Source organism: Tasmannia lanceolata, unplaced genomic scaffold (genome assembly GCF_043159265.1).
Source record: "Tasmannia lanceolata isolate RefF3 unplaced genomic scaffold, GAP_Taslan_0.1 ptg000024l, whole genome shotgun sequence".
NCBI lineage: Eukaryota > Viridiplantae > Streptophyta > Magnoliopsida > Canellales > Winteraceae > Tasmannia > Tasmannia lanceolata.
In genome coordinates, this window is record NW_027518701.1 from 3,873,947 (window position 1) to 3,890,454 (window position 16,508).

Below are 16,508 nucleotides of genomic sequence, written 5' to 3' on the forward strand. Positions count from 1 at the left end.
GATTTTATTTCCATAAAACGCGTTTTTACTATTCCCGAATCGCGATTCCGGTGTAAACAGAATCACGATTCCCAAATTACGATTCGCGATTCCGATAGTATGGATTCGGGATTCCCCAGAATCGGGGAATCGAATCGAATTGCGATTCCGATTCGCGATTCGGGGAATCGCGAATCCCCAACTCCGGGTGCGAATCCGGCTTCCTTCGGTGCAACCACATCGACCTTATTCCATAAGCAACACTACCAAATCGACCTTATTACCGCAGTTCTGACCATAGTTAGCAAATCGTGATTCGGCAAAAAAGAGAGAGGGGGGGAGGGGGACGACAAAAATTCGAGTTTAATACGGTACTGGTTCAGAAAAACATTGTAAAAAAACGGAAACAAAAGAAAATGAGTATAGAATTTTGTCATTTACAAAATATGGTGGGGGGGGGAATTGGTAAGTTGCCCAAAAAAACGTGTTTAAAAGGTTTAAAACGCATTTTAAATATGTTTAAACCGTTTGCCTAAAAAAAACGGAGTTTTATTCGTTGTAAAAGTTTTAAACGGAGTTTTAAGCGGCACACTCATAAAAAGTGTTTTTTTTTCCAAAAAAAAAAACGCCGTTTAATATAATTTCACTGTACATATATATAATACAAGGGATTTGCTACCGTCCATCGCAAAAGAATTTCGCAGATGGGCTGTTGCATGCGAGAGATGCCACATCATGAATGAAGACAAAATCTGCTGAAAAGTGAGCTAGTGTGGCTGCTCTCACATGCAACAGCCCATCCGCAAAATGCCTTCTGCGATGGGACGCTAGAAAATTCCTGATATGCATACATACATCCAGAAGAAGGGCATCTTTGTTTTCCTCAAAAAACATTTGCATAAAATCTTACATTCACAAAGTTTTGAAGTTAAAACGAAGATTATTTACAAATACAGTTAAAATAGTTTTATAAATGATATTGTTAACGGCTTCCAAAGAGGCCTTGATGATTAAATTACCAAATAAGATTTAACTTAAAACATACTTTTTAAATAAGGACCATTTTTTGTGTCTCTAAAGAGATCCTAAATTGCATTTTATGTTGTTTAATAGTGGGTAAGTGCATGCTACTAATGTATTTTTTAGCTTGAAGATGAATCACCTGAATGACAGCAACACGTAATATGGTTCCATTGAAGCCCATGGCAATGGCTCCGATCGCCACGGTAGCTGGTCCGGCGATAAATCGCAACACCAGACTGAACAAAGTTATGTTTGCGCCACATACAATTAGCTTCTCTTGTAAAGCCATAAACAATCCTGCAAACAACACGACGAAGCCCTTTAAATGCAACTCTATAACTAATCAGACTATAAAATAGTGAAACAAACCAATTACTCTAACCCCTGATACCATGTAAAAGAACCAATTACTTACATGGTAATTAGGTATAAAAGAGTAAAGTATGGTCTCTTACCCATGCTAAACATGTTCAAACCGCTTCCCACTCTTGACATGATCAATACAAATCCTTCTACGATACTCGACATCTTGAAATGCCACCTATGTGTATATCCACAGTCGCTGGTTAGAAAACATGCATCAATTACTAAACACATTAAACTTCACCTAGCATGGGAAAGTATATGGCTTCTGAACTTTTTTTTAATATATAATTTAGTACTGAACATGTAATCTCAAGATAGTCCCACAGAAGATTAATCCCAATGTTTAAAAACTTGAACTTGATCATTTTGAACTAAAAGAAAACTTTTTGGTGGAATATTCACATTATGTAGAATATCCTGACTCTCAATAGTGACATACAGGTCTATATAACATAGAAAAGAAAGATGCCCGTGACGGCATATTTTTTTGAAACGAGGCCCTCGGTAACGAGACATAAAGACTCCTTATTTTATTGACATTTCATTTTACAGAATAAACCTAAATTAATACTGAACTAAACGATAAAAGAAGCTAAGATCTTCTTTGAAAAGCAGTTTTGTCCCATCCGCTAGAGCTTGAAGAATTCCCAGGGCGAGAACTCGGCCGAGGTAAAAGGGAGTCGATCTAGGCGAGTCAATGATTGACACAGTTAATTTTTTATTAACTCAGGTCGTGGGTCAAAGAGTTTTAAGTGACTTTGTCGGACAAAATTCGAACTCGGTGAGAACTTGGCCAAGGTAAAACCAAGTCAACTTGGGTGAGTCGATGATTTACCCTGGGAGTTTTAATCGGTGGTCAATTCAATTAAGCTACAAGCTCAATCCCAATTGCTTCCCATGTTTTACTGAGGTTAGAGATTGGAGGGTTTTACAGGAATCAGAAATCGGTATTGGTACCAAATTCCAATCCCATTCCAATTCCCCCGGTAAAGGGAATGTCAATTCCAATTTTTATGTTTGGGTAAAGTAGAAGTGTGAAAAGGGGGAGGGTATGGTAGGAGGTTGTAAGTGAAGGAAAAGTACAAACAATGAAGATTTCAGAAAACGTTGCTGCTAGAGACTTCCGATGGATCGATTATGCGTCATTAAACAAAAATAACTGCATAAAAAAAAGGCACCAGAGGCCACGATCCAAAACCGAACAGTGAACACATAGGCGAGAGGGGTTTCATCATCGGAAAAAGTAGGAGACATAGAGCCTTCTTCACACTCCTTGAAAGACTCCTGAACTACATATTTCAGGGCTATAGCTCAGATAAGTTATCTGAGCAAGCCACTATAAATACACCATCTACCATGTTGTTTGACTCATCCAACCTGTTCATTCCATAGAACCTGACATAAATAGGGTGTTCCTAACAAACCATCTCCATACAATGATCCTAACCATTCGATCTGTAGAAGCACAAAATGGACCCATTTTCTAGACGTCCATTTTAAACCTCCACAAATCAACACTTACCACGATCCTATGCAGATGATTTCTTAGGAACACCCTATCTATGTTAGGTCCTATAGAATCAATATGTTGTTCATCGTCGTGACCCTGCCACCGTACGTTCAAAGTGGATGTCCAAGCAAATAAAAAAATGAGTATTATTTTGAATCCCTTCGGCAGCCTCGCATTGGGATATGTACAAAGGTTTTTAGTACTAAGAGGATGATCTTCCACTCCTTTGCAAAAGGCAATTTTCAACTTTTGGACCTCTTCTATCCGTGGATTTATTAGGTTTCGGACATAGCGAAACCGAAATTTGCCGAAACTCGGTACAAAAAATCAAAGCAAATTTCATTAGTGTACCGAAATTTTGATAACGTCAGCCGAAATTTTGTAAACAAACTTAAAAAATCTTATTTTCCCAAAATTTCGGCCGAAATTACTGAAAATTCTGAAATTTCGGGTTTGGGTGATTTCCGTTTTGGTTCCAACAAAAATCCGAAATTTCGGTATTTCGGCCAAAATATAGAACCATGTATCAGAGCAAGGTCAGATTTCAATTATGCCACAGGTGAGACTTCTTTTTCTTCGAATTTCTCTTTTCTTGGCTTCCAACGAATTAAGCACAGAGAATGGTTGAACTTGGAATGTGACCCCTGACTCGGCAGTAAAGACGAGTCCTTTTCTTAGGGAGGCCGACTGAGTACTTGACAGGGCTTCAACCTGTTGATATGTATCTTCTTGCTTTTTCATAAACAGTGTCAATTTAGAGGTCAAGTCCCAAGTGATCTGATTGGTGGATGCGGCATTGGTCGGATCAGCAGTCATTGAGAATTGTTGTTCCATTATTTCACCCAAAAAAAAAAAAAACAATTGTTGTTCCATCGATCAACGGAATGAATAGCATATTAGGTTGTCTAACATTTTATTGAATTTGGATTTTCGACGACACAGGATTCAACAGAGGGAATCAAATTCCACTTCTTTTTGCAAGTTTCTAGCCCTGAAAACTGGACCACATCTTTATTGGGTCTTTAGGAACACTCTATGAATGTCGGGAGGAAAAAGATAAGACTAGCACGTCCTTCACTACATTGCCTCCTTATTCCCTTTGGAAAGCTCTTTTTATAGGAAGAGATTCCAATCAAAGAGTACGTGAGGATCCATTTGACGCACTCGCAAACAAGTACTAGGCTTAGAATTGGTAGTGTTCCTAAAGTGGTAAGCCCGTCCACTCTTGGACCCGATCATTTGGTGATACTACTAGGGGAATTTGGGGTTGATCCATGGCAGCAATGCAACGCAAAACATACATGGATAGGAAATTAAAAGATACAAACTTTCATGCTAGTGTGTGCAAGGAAGGAGATCAATGCTCCCATGCCTTTTGAGAGGAGATCAATGCTCCCAGACCTTTTGAGAATATGTGATTCATTCTTTCACGAGTATGATCATGGAAAAAACACAAAAAAATAATCAAAATATGAACGCTCAAATGATCACATAAACTAAGAAATCACCAGACATTTATGGGTGCAATTAATAAAATTTAGAGGTCTGCCCCAGGTCCTTAATCAAGTTCCGACATAAAAAATAGGTTTATATTACCTGATACATGTGGTGAGTCGGTCCTTGCGTGTATCCGTAGGGACTAGTCCTACTCCCGAAGGGGGTGGGGACATCCTGATACACGTGGTGAGTGGGTCGTTGCGTGTATCCGTAGGGACTAGTCCTACTCCCGAAGAGGGTGGGGACATCCTACGTCATCAAAAAATAAAATAGGTTTATAGATACATTCAAGTTTGAAGATCCCCAATACATCTAGAGTCCATGAAGAAATCACCATAGACCTTTATGGATGTGATTCGTTCTTTCATGAGCATGACCATGGAAAATAGACAAAAGAATAATCAAAATATGAATGCTCAAATTATCACATAAACTAAGAAATCACCAGACATTTATGGGTGTGATTAATAAAATTTAGAGGTATGCCCCAGGCCCTTAATCAAGTCCCGACATAAAAAAAAAGGTTTATAGATTATAGATACATTCAAGTTTGAAGATCCCCAATACATCCAGAGTCCACGAAGGATAATGCATTCACAATTCAGAATCAGTGCTTTGAGTATAGAATTCAAAGCAATCTCTAGTGATACACATTAAATAACTATTTTGCATATTAAATCTGAGTAATTGATTTAAAACAATACCATCTATCAAATAAAACTCAATAGCATATTCCCTTCTCAAAGATATTTGAATATCAAACAGAATTCAATAGCAAAATCACTTCCCAAAAAGAATTTTCCATAAAACGATTTAGATACAATTTTCACATAAACAACTCCAAAAAATTTTGTTTTATTGCTATTATGTAATAGATATAATACACACACACATACAACATATATGGGCAATTTGTAATCACAACTTCAATTATATATGCATGTGTAAAAACATATAAAAAATCAAAGCAAGTGTAATAATTTCAATCTCATTTAGGAATATACCTTTATTTTTTTTCCCATATCACCTGTTCCATTGATATAGCAATTGTACTTGCTTCATTTTCACTCTTGGCACATGTGACTTGGTTGGTCTATAGTCTTGTGTACCTATTTGTTGCAACATTGAAAATATCAAAATCTTGTGAGCTTTCTAGTTTAGGTTGTTCCAAAAACATTAAAATCTTCCAAATAACTAACCAAAATAGACCATAAATCGATATAATACACAAAGAGAGAGAGAGAGAGAGGAGGTGTATGAAGAGGCATGGACATAATAGATAATCTATATACAACAATGAAAAAAAGAACAGCCATATTAAAATTATATGTTTAGTTGTCTTTTATTGTCATGTTGATAATGTTTTAGGTTTTGTTTTAGTGGGAACCGTCAATCTTAAAAATTCGTGCGTTTTAATTAGGATTTTGTCGTAGGTTTGCAACGGTTTTAGCCAATCTAGGGGATTTCATTGAGAAAGAGACATCTGTACGACAGATTTTGCAGGTGTTTTTTCGGGTCTTGTAAAATCTAACTATTATTGTAATCAACGTAGATTATGATATTCATTTTTGCGGCACTTTCATCTTGGATTTGTTACAACAAATAAAGTGAGTGTTGTGATGGATTTTCTGCTAGGAATTATTTCAAAATTTACTTGGCGACCCACTCCTGTTCTAGGGGAACCAGTTGTCCTTTTGTTCGTATCCTGGGTAAGCTCCTTTAAGCGAGTTCACCTGGTACCGGATTAACTCTTTCGTGAGATTTGAATGATTCTTGATAAATATGCAACACCAAAAGGTAGAAATCGCCTTTTGGTTCTTATTTTTAGCAACTGAGTCATCATAAATTGGTATTGAAGCTGAGATGGCAACAAGAAAGCCCTTCGATCCTGCTTATGGTGAAGAGATTCAAGAAAAAAAGAACTAGAAGTTAGGGAATTAATTCAACAAGTGAAATTAATTCGAAACCAAAGAAAAAAAGAACTAGAAGTTAGGGAATTAATTCAACAAGTGAAATTAATTCGAAACCAAAGGGAAGAAACATGACCATGAGATGGTATGAGGCACCAATTCACACTATTTTGTGTTGCTCCTTTTTAACTTTGCGTAATCAAAAGATGCAACAAACTCCGAGTGCATTGAAACATGTAGGTATTAATCACCAACCAAAAGATATCCCAAGTCACAGCAATTTCAGCCCATCAATCTACTTTCACAAAAAAACAATTGTGAGAGAATGGAATTAAGATTGAAATTGCCAAATTTTGTGGCTGATTGGAAGCTGAAGTGTATCTTGATTGGGTAACCACGGAGGATGAAGCTCATGATTACAAGGTGTCGCACATAAAAGGATATTGCTAGATGCTTTGGAGCATGGAGTTTGGGAGGCCGCATGGCCGGAGTCAGTGGAAATTCAAAGGGTTGCACTGTCCCAACTGGGAACTAATACTCGTGAAATGAAAATATTGACAGGAGAGAAATTCTGACCCTTCATTTACTGACAATCCCAAAACTAGCAACACCAAAAGATACTCAAGGTAACAAAACGGTTGTTCAATCATCCTTTTGGGATATGACGTATCAAGCAAAGGAATCAAAGCCGGATGAACCAAAAGTGCAAGCAATTAAAAAGTTGAGGCCCAAATCAGATTGTGGAAGTTGAACATTTTGGTAAGACAATGGCGGAAGTTGAACTAGGAAACAATCAGAAATTCAGAATTACTTGGTGTTGGATGGGTGGCTTTCCTGTGCATTCTTAAATAAGTCACTCCAACAACTTATCATCAAAGTAGCACATAATGCGGGCATTTTGGAAAGGACAAGGGCATTGCACTACTACAGGAGAAATTCTTTTGGTTGAGCTCGGATCGTGACATTTCCCTCTAATCAAAGGGCCGAAATTGTCAAATATCTTATAATAATGTTGGGTTGTACACTCCACTGCCAATTACATCTGACCCGGGGAGGGGATAGCATATTTGTGGTTGTTGGCCGGTTTTTAATGGAGCGCTGCATTCCGTGGAAATATATAAATAATGTCAGAAAGATTGAAGATATATTTTTCAAAGAGGTTGTTAGATGTAATGGATTGCAGAAGCCTATTATAAAGAATCACACAATAAGTTTTTGAATTCTTGGAACAATTTATAGAGGAAAATTGGAACTTCTCTAAAGTTTAGTAGCTCCTGTCATCCTCAAACTGACAGTCAAACAAAGGTGGTGAACCATACAATCATAAGCATGTTGAGTTATCAAGTCAAGGTAATGGAAAATTAGGACCTTGTACTTCCAAAGATAGAGTATAAGTTTAATTGCTCCAAGAACCACACAACGGAAGGTTTTTTTTTTTTTTTTTCTACACTCAAGTTGTTCTTGGTGGTAATACTCAAAAGCCACATCATCGTCTTGGTAGTAATCCACAAAAGCCACTTGATCTTATTTCTATCCTAGTGTTGGGACGGCGGAGAAGCAAAAAATCTGACAGAAGATTTGATGACTGTTCAAAAATAAGTGAGAGCAAAGTACAAATAGGATGCCGATCTTCATTGTAGAGAGCTAACTTTTGAAGTTGGTGATGAAGAATGCGTGTATCTTTCATGACTTCATGAGAGGTAATGTTGCCACCAGACTTGCGTTTCCATTAAACTTTAAACATAGTGCATCTTCCTCCTTACTATTCGGAACATGAAAGTGATATTATGGACGAGTTCTGTTCAAAACGGGTGGCTGATGAAGTACAAGCTCACATTGAGGTTGAGGAAGTGGAACAACATGTGCAATAGTTGGAACATTCATAATCCATAAAGACATACGCAAGGAAGTAAAGTATTTGGGTTGTTCGTCATCCAAGATAGAAGACACAACATGACACGATGGGCGGTAGAAAATCCCTGCAAAACGGTGAAAATTGGAATCCGGTCCAGCCATAGATGTCTCATTCCATTCTAAATTATGATTGCTGCGATTAGGGCCCACACCCAAGCGCTGCACATTTTATGTTACATATTTAGTTGTCTTGTTTCCCTGCTGTTAAGTTTTAAGTTTAATTTTAGTAGAGACAAACAGAATAAAATATTTGTGGTTTAAGTTGGATTTTGTAGCAAAAGTTCTTATCCTATTACGACTACTATGGTTGTAATCAATCTAGCTTATGGTCCAGCTTTTTGAAGCAATTTTTATCTGGGATGTGTTACAACAAAGAATGTGAGTGCCGTGATTGATTTTTTGCTCAGAATTATTTCAAATTTGACTAGAAATTTGGATTACTCTTGATAGGATATGAAACCATAAGCTGGCAATTTGTTGAGTTGTAAATGCATATTGTATCATACATCAAAAATTTAAGGGATTTGCTAGGGACCATCTAAGAAGGCATTTCGCAGTCCGGCTGTTGCATGAGAGAGCAGCCACATTAGTTCACTTTTCAAAACAGATTTTGTCTTATTCACTGGTGTCGCTGCGCTCTCATGAACAGCCGGACACGAAATACCTTCTGCGATGGTCCCTAGCAAATCCTAAGATTTAAATATATTATTCATCACTAAGGTTCTATATTTGGAAGCTTGGTCCTATTTTTTGTGTGAATGACAAAAGTATTTAGCTGTCATCAACATAAATTCAAATGGAGTATAACTCTATTATCAAATATATTTAGAATACAAAAATGAAGCACTTATTAGTAGAAAAAGAGGCAGTCTAAGCTTCATTGCTCTGAAATTACTACAACTCTAAGTAATGATTTAGAATGAATGAAGATTGTGTAATGTATATTTCAAAATTTCGGCGTGCTGTTTACCATTATGGTAATATCCATGGAGGTTCTGGTTTTTTCTCATATGAGAAATTGACACTCATAAATGGTATATGATCATATACCATTTTAAAAAAATGGTATACGATCATATTGACACTCTTAAAAATTACCTTTTTACTGGCACATTTTATCATGTATGCACGGGCAAGATGCTAGTAACAGACGTAAAGATTGCATGCTTGAACAGTTTCAACATCCCCACACTCACCTATGCACATGCTCAAAAGGCATAATGATTTCCCATAATCCTTACACCATACAAATACCAGATTCCAAACAATCTTCTCCCCATATTTCCATGCAATATCTACTTTAGTAGGTTAGTACCATGAATGGTGCCAAGTATCAGATCTATAAATAATTGCAGAAACTGAAGCATGCTCATTCTCTACATCCCTAGTTGAATAAAGATATATAGGTCACACGCATTTTAGGGTTCATGTGCATCGTAGTTGATTTGCGAATAATGAGTGATGATATTATGGAAAAGCCTCGAATATCAACCATAAGGAACAGAATATAATTGATTGTTTGCAGATTTACATACATATAAAAGAGCCAAACACAAACAAATTTTCTCAATTGTTTGCAGATTTACATACATATAAAAGAGCCAAACGCAAACAAATTTTCTCTTATTCTCCATGTTCATGCTCCTAGTACGAATGTAGATTTTCAACATAACTTCATACTAAGTTACTTCTCGAGAATTTCGGGTCTTCTCACATGTTCATGTTTCCCGACCTTCACTAACCCGCCCTAAATGACAAGCACCTCTACATTTCATACCATATTTACTCATCTTATTCCAACAAACAAGGAACCCACTAAAAACGGAAGCAAAACAGGTGAATTCATCAATTTCAAACAATTGAAAACGAGAAAATAGTAAGAGCTCAAATTCAATGGTTTGTGAAACTTACAGTAACCAAAATCTGCAGTGTTAACATCATCATGAGTAAAAAAGATGTTTCGAGTTGTCAAATCGTCCATCTCTCTACCCATTACTCAACCCCTACATCAACCAAAGCAAAAATATTCTTTTTGAGCAGTGGCAAAAAGCTTACACTCAAAATATCCGAAGAGTACAAAAATGTCAATCAACAATGTTTTTTACCCAATACAAGAGAAAAGTGAAGAATGTTTACAAGAGAACATATTTACCTTTGCCGATGGGAAGAAAAATGAAGAATGTTTACAGAACCGCGAGCTACAGTCTTCAAAGGTGACGACACTAGGGTTTCGGTAGAGAGAGACGACTATGGTTTGTGAGGTGAAACAAGGGTTTCGGGGAAAGAGAGATTATATAATGAGGAGATTGCCCAAGCACTTTTTCGTTTTTTCTCCGTTTAATCTAATTTAGGAGATGGTTTTTTCACCCCTTGTAGGATTATGAGCCCCCCTTGTTACCCTACATGATGGGTGACAAAATTATTTCCGTTAGTTTTTCGTATTGTAGGCCCGTGTAAAATGGTGGGCTCCCACCATCAAACATGACGTGTAAACTTGTGAGCGGCACACCATCAAACACACCCTAAGCATAACCGCATAGGTTTGGCAGGAGAAGATGGGACCCACACATCAAAACATGAAGTGTGAAATGGTGGGACCCGTCCCTTTTCATAAAAGGACGAGGAGTGGTGATAAATTCATCCCTCCAAACATGAACCTTTGACGGGACCAACAAGTGACTTGTTTAGATCTTTGAACCAGATACGTCCAGATGTAAATTCTCACCTATAGTAGTCTCTATTCTCTCTTTGAGCACATGTCCTAGGTGGGCCCAACAATGAATGGTCTAGATCTTTTAGGAAGGTGGACATCATAAAACATGTATAAAACATGTATTTTTTATGCATAGGATGATCCAAATCCTATGATCAGCCTCTATAGATCGGATAGTTAGGATCATCATATGGAGATGATTTTTGGGGGAGGGCCTATTTACATTGGGCCAATTTGTTCGAAGATCCAAACTATTCATTTGTTGAACTTTAATGTACATAGTTTGGCCCTAAAAATCATTTCCATGATCTATGCCCTTTGATGTATAACATATATGAACTACGGATTGAAGAGTTCGGATCATCCCAGAGATATGTGTTTTTAACGCAGGGCCTATTTACATTGGGTAACAACAAATGAATGGTTTGGGTCTTTGAACTCAATAAACACAAGTTTTGTTTTTTTTTAAATACATATTTATTATGTCCACCTTTAAAGATAAAACCTTATTCGGGCAGAATAGCCAAATCCCAAGAACAGCTTATCCAAGTCTTGCTATCCAGGTGGTGAATGAAAACCCAAACTGGGGTTATTCTCCACATGGATAAAAATGTTGGAAAATAATCTAGTGGTCAAATAGATTAGTTCAACAAAACTAGTGATATATTTAATTGAAATGAAATAAAGAAAGGGTTACCTTTAATGATCTCGAATGTAAACCGCAAATCCGTAACCAAAGATCAAATCATATATGTGAGAAATTGAGAAGAATTTAGTGGTAGAGGCACGTTACGGAATAACGCTACCCTTAAGATAGATTATCGCCCCCACAACGCTTGGTATGCAATCGGGTTCTCTTACGACCTATCTCCAGGATACAACACCACTATACTTGTCTTTGACGGTGTGCACGCACCGGCTTGGACCTTGCGAACACGATATATGCCCAACAATTTGCCCAAAAGAAATCTTACAAATGCTTAAAGCTTGAAACTTGTAAAAATACAAGTATAAAAGAAGAAAACTCAAAACGGAGAGCAAGATCAAGGGACTGTTTTTTAGTGAGGAAAAACAAGAGGAATAAGATGGCCTTTTGTAGGACACACTAAAGAAGTGTATATAGCAACAAGCCTTCAACCCTCAATGTCTCTCTAATACCCAAACGTTTCTCCCTTTATTGCAAAAAGGAGTTGCAAATAAAATATTAAATAATCATAAAAGTCTTGAAGAGACATGGCCCAAAGCATATAAAATATTAAAGATAGAATAAAAGGGGTATAAAGAAATCAATTACACCGTATAAAATTTTTGAAATTTTGATTCAAAAGTCAAATTATCCTTTAAAGCCTTTAAATGCTTAAAATATCCAACAATCCCCCACATGAATCAAAATTCAAATCAAATTATGTTAAATAAATATGGGCAAATCAAGATATAATGCAATGGGTGAAGGTGTCTTGTGGACTTGAACCTCCACTTAGCGTTTATATATTTGAGTCTATTAAAGTTCTAAGTGAACTACGTCTTGAACTAAGAACCTTGAGTAATAGACCTTCATATATTACACACACGATATCGGCAATGTAACCGTGTTCTATCGGGGTAGCACATTTTGGCCATGCGCTGGTCCTGTTTTATGAGCGCTCTAGAGAACAAGCCTTAATTCTCATAGGAAGCGGCCCCACTTCCACACTCATATAGGTGAGTCCATCAAGGGTACCTGTAACCACGCACCCTGCTTATAAACAGCTATAAACCCATTCAGAGCAAAGCTCTTCCTCCATATCGTTACAGTTAGTACTATTTACATCTTAGGGATAGGCCAAGAGAAGTCTTTCATTCTCTTGAAAATTTAAGTACAGTGCTTTCACCGATCACTCGAATAACTTGTTTTTCCCATTGAACCTAGTTCTTGGGATCTCCAGTCATATAGGTTGGGTTGTTGTTATTGGTGATTCTATTTGATAGGCTTTAGCCCCATCCTTCTTGATGTTTCAGCCACTAGCTTTTTAGCTAGTCCTTTGGTCAGTGGATCTGCCAAGTTTCTCTCTGACCTTATAAAGTCAATTGCAATCACTCCATCTAAAAGCAATTGCCTCACATTATTATGCATTAGACGTATGTGTCTGGATTTACCATTATATGTTCTACTCTTAGCCCTTGCTATTGTAGCTTGACTATCACAATGAATAGATATAACTGGAATTGGCTTGCACCATAGAGGAATATCTGCTAACAGATTCCTAATCCATTCTGCTTCTTCACCTGCTTTATCTAAAGCAATAAATTCAGATTCCATGGTGGAACGTGCTCTACAGGTCTGCTTGGTAGATTTCCAAGCGACGGCACCACCACCCAAAGTGAAAACATATCCACTTGTGGATTTAGTTTCTTCTGAATCTGAAATCCAATTTGCATCGCTATATCCTTCTAATACAGCAGGATAACAACCATAGTGAAGTCCAAACTCCATTGTGGCTTTCAAATATCTTAAAATCCTGAAAAGTGCATCCCAATGTTCTTCACTAGGGTTACTAGTGTATCTACTTAGCCTACCAATTGCGTAAGCTATATCTGGTCTAATGCAATTCATTAGATACATTAAACTACCTATAATTCTGGAGTATTCTAATTTGGATATACTTTTTCCAGTATTTTTCTTAAGTTTTGAACTATGATCATATGGTACATTCAAGGGAGTACAATCAAATTTGTTAAATTTTCTAAGGATCTTTTCAACATAATGAGATTGTGTTAAAACAATCCCTTCTGAATTTCTAATTATCTTAATCCCTAAGATTACATCTGCCAATCCAAGATCTTTCATGTCAAAGTTCTCTGACAAAAGATTCTTGGTGTCATTTATAATATCCAGACTCGTACCAATGATTAACATATCATCGACATACAGGCAGATCAAAACTCCAGAATTACCTTCAAATCTACTGTATACACATTTATCAGAATCATTTATGGTAAAACCATTTGATAACACTACTTTATCCAATTTCTTATGCCATTGTTTTGGTGCTTGTTTTAAACCATAAAGAGATTTTATAAGTTTACACACTTTACGTTCTAGACCTGGGACTGCAAATCCCTCAGGTTGTTCCATGTAAATTTCTTCTTCTAATTCTCCATTTAGGAAAGCGGTTTTAACATCCATTTGATAGATTTCTAAGTTATAGATAGCTGCTATAGCTATCAACATTCTTATTATTGCAATCCTAGTTACAAGAGAATAGGTGTCAAAAAAATCTATTCCTTCTTTCTGTTTAAAATCTTTGGCTACTAATCTAGCCTTAAATTTTTCTATAGATCCATTGGTTCTAAGTTTCTTTTTAAAAATCCATTTACAACCTATTGGTTTGCACCCATGAGGTAAATCCGTTAACTCCCATGTGTTATTTGACATAATGGATTCTATTTCACTATTTAGCTTCTTTCCAGAAGTTTGCATCCAAAGAAGACATAGCTTCCTTAAAAGTAGATGGATCATCCTCCACCAAGAAGGTATAAAAGTCAGAGCCAAAGTTAGTAGCTTTCTTTGCTCTTAGACTTCTTCTAGGTTCTATCTCTAGGTTACCTTCTTCTCTACCTCTTTTTCTTCCTTTAGGTTCTTGGTTTTTTATTTGAGGAATACCACGACTACTAGATGTAACTTCTGTTTGAGGTATTAGAGATTGACTCATACTAGTTTGTTTAAGAGGAAATACATCCTCAAAAAATTCTGCATCTCTAGACTCTAATATAGTGTTTACATCTATGGAATTATGTTCAGATTTTACCACCAGAAATCTATAAGCTGCATTATTTTGTATATACCCTATGAATACACAATCCAATGTTTTAGATCCTAACTTTGTTTTCTTAGGGGGAGGTAAGCTTACTTTAGCTAAACACCCCCACACTTTAAGGTATTTAAGACTTGGTTTTCTACCTTTCCATAACTCGAATAGAGTTCCATTTTCATTTTTATAGGGTATTTTGTTTAGTATATGACAAGATGTGGGACCAAATCCCGCGAGAGGTGTGAGGCAGGGCGTCACGCTCTCTCTTGGTCTCTCGTACCCACGAGAATGGTGTGTGCTTTTTATTATTGATTTTAATTACCCAACCAAGCAGGCAGCAACCAAGCCATAGAGTGCAAACAAACGTGCAACCCAGTACCCATAAGGGCAGGGGTAAGCTGCCGAGCCTAGCGAGGTGTGATTTAATTCATCTTTTCCGTGAACTTGGGATCACTAAGGCAATCCGAGCCTATCAAGGTGTGATTTTTCTTGCTCACTTATGGCATAGATGTGTGATTCCTTTAATGTACCACGGATCCAATCAAGGATTTTACGAGTAGACATGGTGCCTGTAAGCCAAGAGGAGGGATACAAGAAGAATCAAGATTACATGAACATGAGATTGGGATAAGTTCCTGCCAGTTTAAAGAAAGTATGAAGACATGATCGAATCACATGATAGAAGAATGAAAGCCAGATGATCAAAAGATTAGATGAGATTGCATAGGATTGCTTTCAACGGATAGATCAAGAATAGACCAATCATATAAAATCTTGGGAAAGATGGGATTTATATCCGAACCCCAAAGGGAAAGTTTTTTAATCTTTTTACATTTTGACCAGGGTTACCTGAAGGCATCAATCCTAATCCTAATCTAACGGAGTGGAGAGAGGATCTCGACTCATGACTTTGTTTGTGTACCTAAGGACCGATCGTAGCCATTGGAAGATGGACTACGGCCTAACCTAGACACCATTGGATAAGATATCCTAATCTAAGCTCACACACGTGATGCACGTGTGTTCGTATACTACATGCATGTGTGGGTTAATCTAGGGGTAAGGCCAAGAGTTCCCTTAGCGTGAATCCGTGCTCAATATACTGTACCAGTGTCCAGCGTATCAGTACGTGAACAAGAGATCCGTTTACGCACTATAAAGGTACTAGGCTAAGGGTGGAATGCTTCTCTAGCACAGAGGCACCAGGTGATGAAATCCCAGTCAACCATGCTAGATAACACTCCGGGTTCCTAAAATAGGACGTGTGTGCATGTGAGATGCAAGGGTTTAGATGCAAGTGATGTAAGTATGTGCAATATGTTTGCGCAATCTATGATGCCTTCAGGTTTTGTTAGATTAAGTTTGAGTAAAATGTGATGAGAAAATAAAACATACAAACTAATCTAACAAGTATAAGATATAAGATAGAGTTTTTTATGAGCAAGTTAAAATAAATTCAAACGAATTATCTTTTGAAATTTTAATGAAGTTAGGTGGTCCCCAGCAGAGTCGCCAAACTGTGGGACCCGATCCCGCGAGAGGTGTGAGACGAGGCGTCACGCTCTCTCTTGGTCTCTCGTACCCATGCGAATGGCGTGTGCTTTTTATTATTAATTTTAATTACCCAATCAAGCAGGCAGCAACCAAGCCATAGGGTGCAAACAAACGTGCAACCCAGTACCCATAAGGGCAGGGGTAGCCGCCGAGCCTAGCGAGGTGTGATTTAATTCATCTTTTCCATGAACTTGGGATCACTAAGGCAATCCGAATTCCACGCAAAAGAGAGTGACAGAGTCGCCACCTAG

General features: G+C 37.3%; 1 protein-coding gene across 5 annotated transcripts in view; it reads right to left on the bottom strand.

Annotated features, from left to right (window-relative positions):
* Positions 1-10,500, bottom strand: part of LOC143857339 (serine/threonine-protein phosphatase 7 long form homolog) — a 30,643-nt gene extending 20,143 nt beyond the window's left edge. For 3 of the 5 annotated variants that reach the window (XM_077367771.1, XM_077367770.1, XM_077367768.1), the window contains exons 1-6: positions 10,352-10,500; positions 10,111-10,202; positions 5,380-5,484; positions 4,475-4,624; positions 1,458-1,564; positions 1,142-1,299 (exon numbers count right to left, since the gene is read on the bottom strand). In XM_077367771.1, the coding sequence (XP_077223886.1) occupies positions 1,142-1,299; positions 1,458-1,564; positions 4,475-4,623 (414 nt within the window). In that variant the 5' untranslated portion in view covers position 4,624; positions 5,380-5,484; positions 10,111-10,202; positions 10,352-10,500. The remainder of the gene's footprint in view (positions 1-1,141; positions 1,300-1,457; positions 1,565-4,474; positions 4,625-5,379; positions 5,485-10,110; positions 10,203-10,351) is intronic. The other 2 variants (XM_077367767.1, XM_077367769.1) reach the window with 2 other exon arrangements.
* Positions 10,501-16,508: the final 6,008 nt, after the last annotated feature.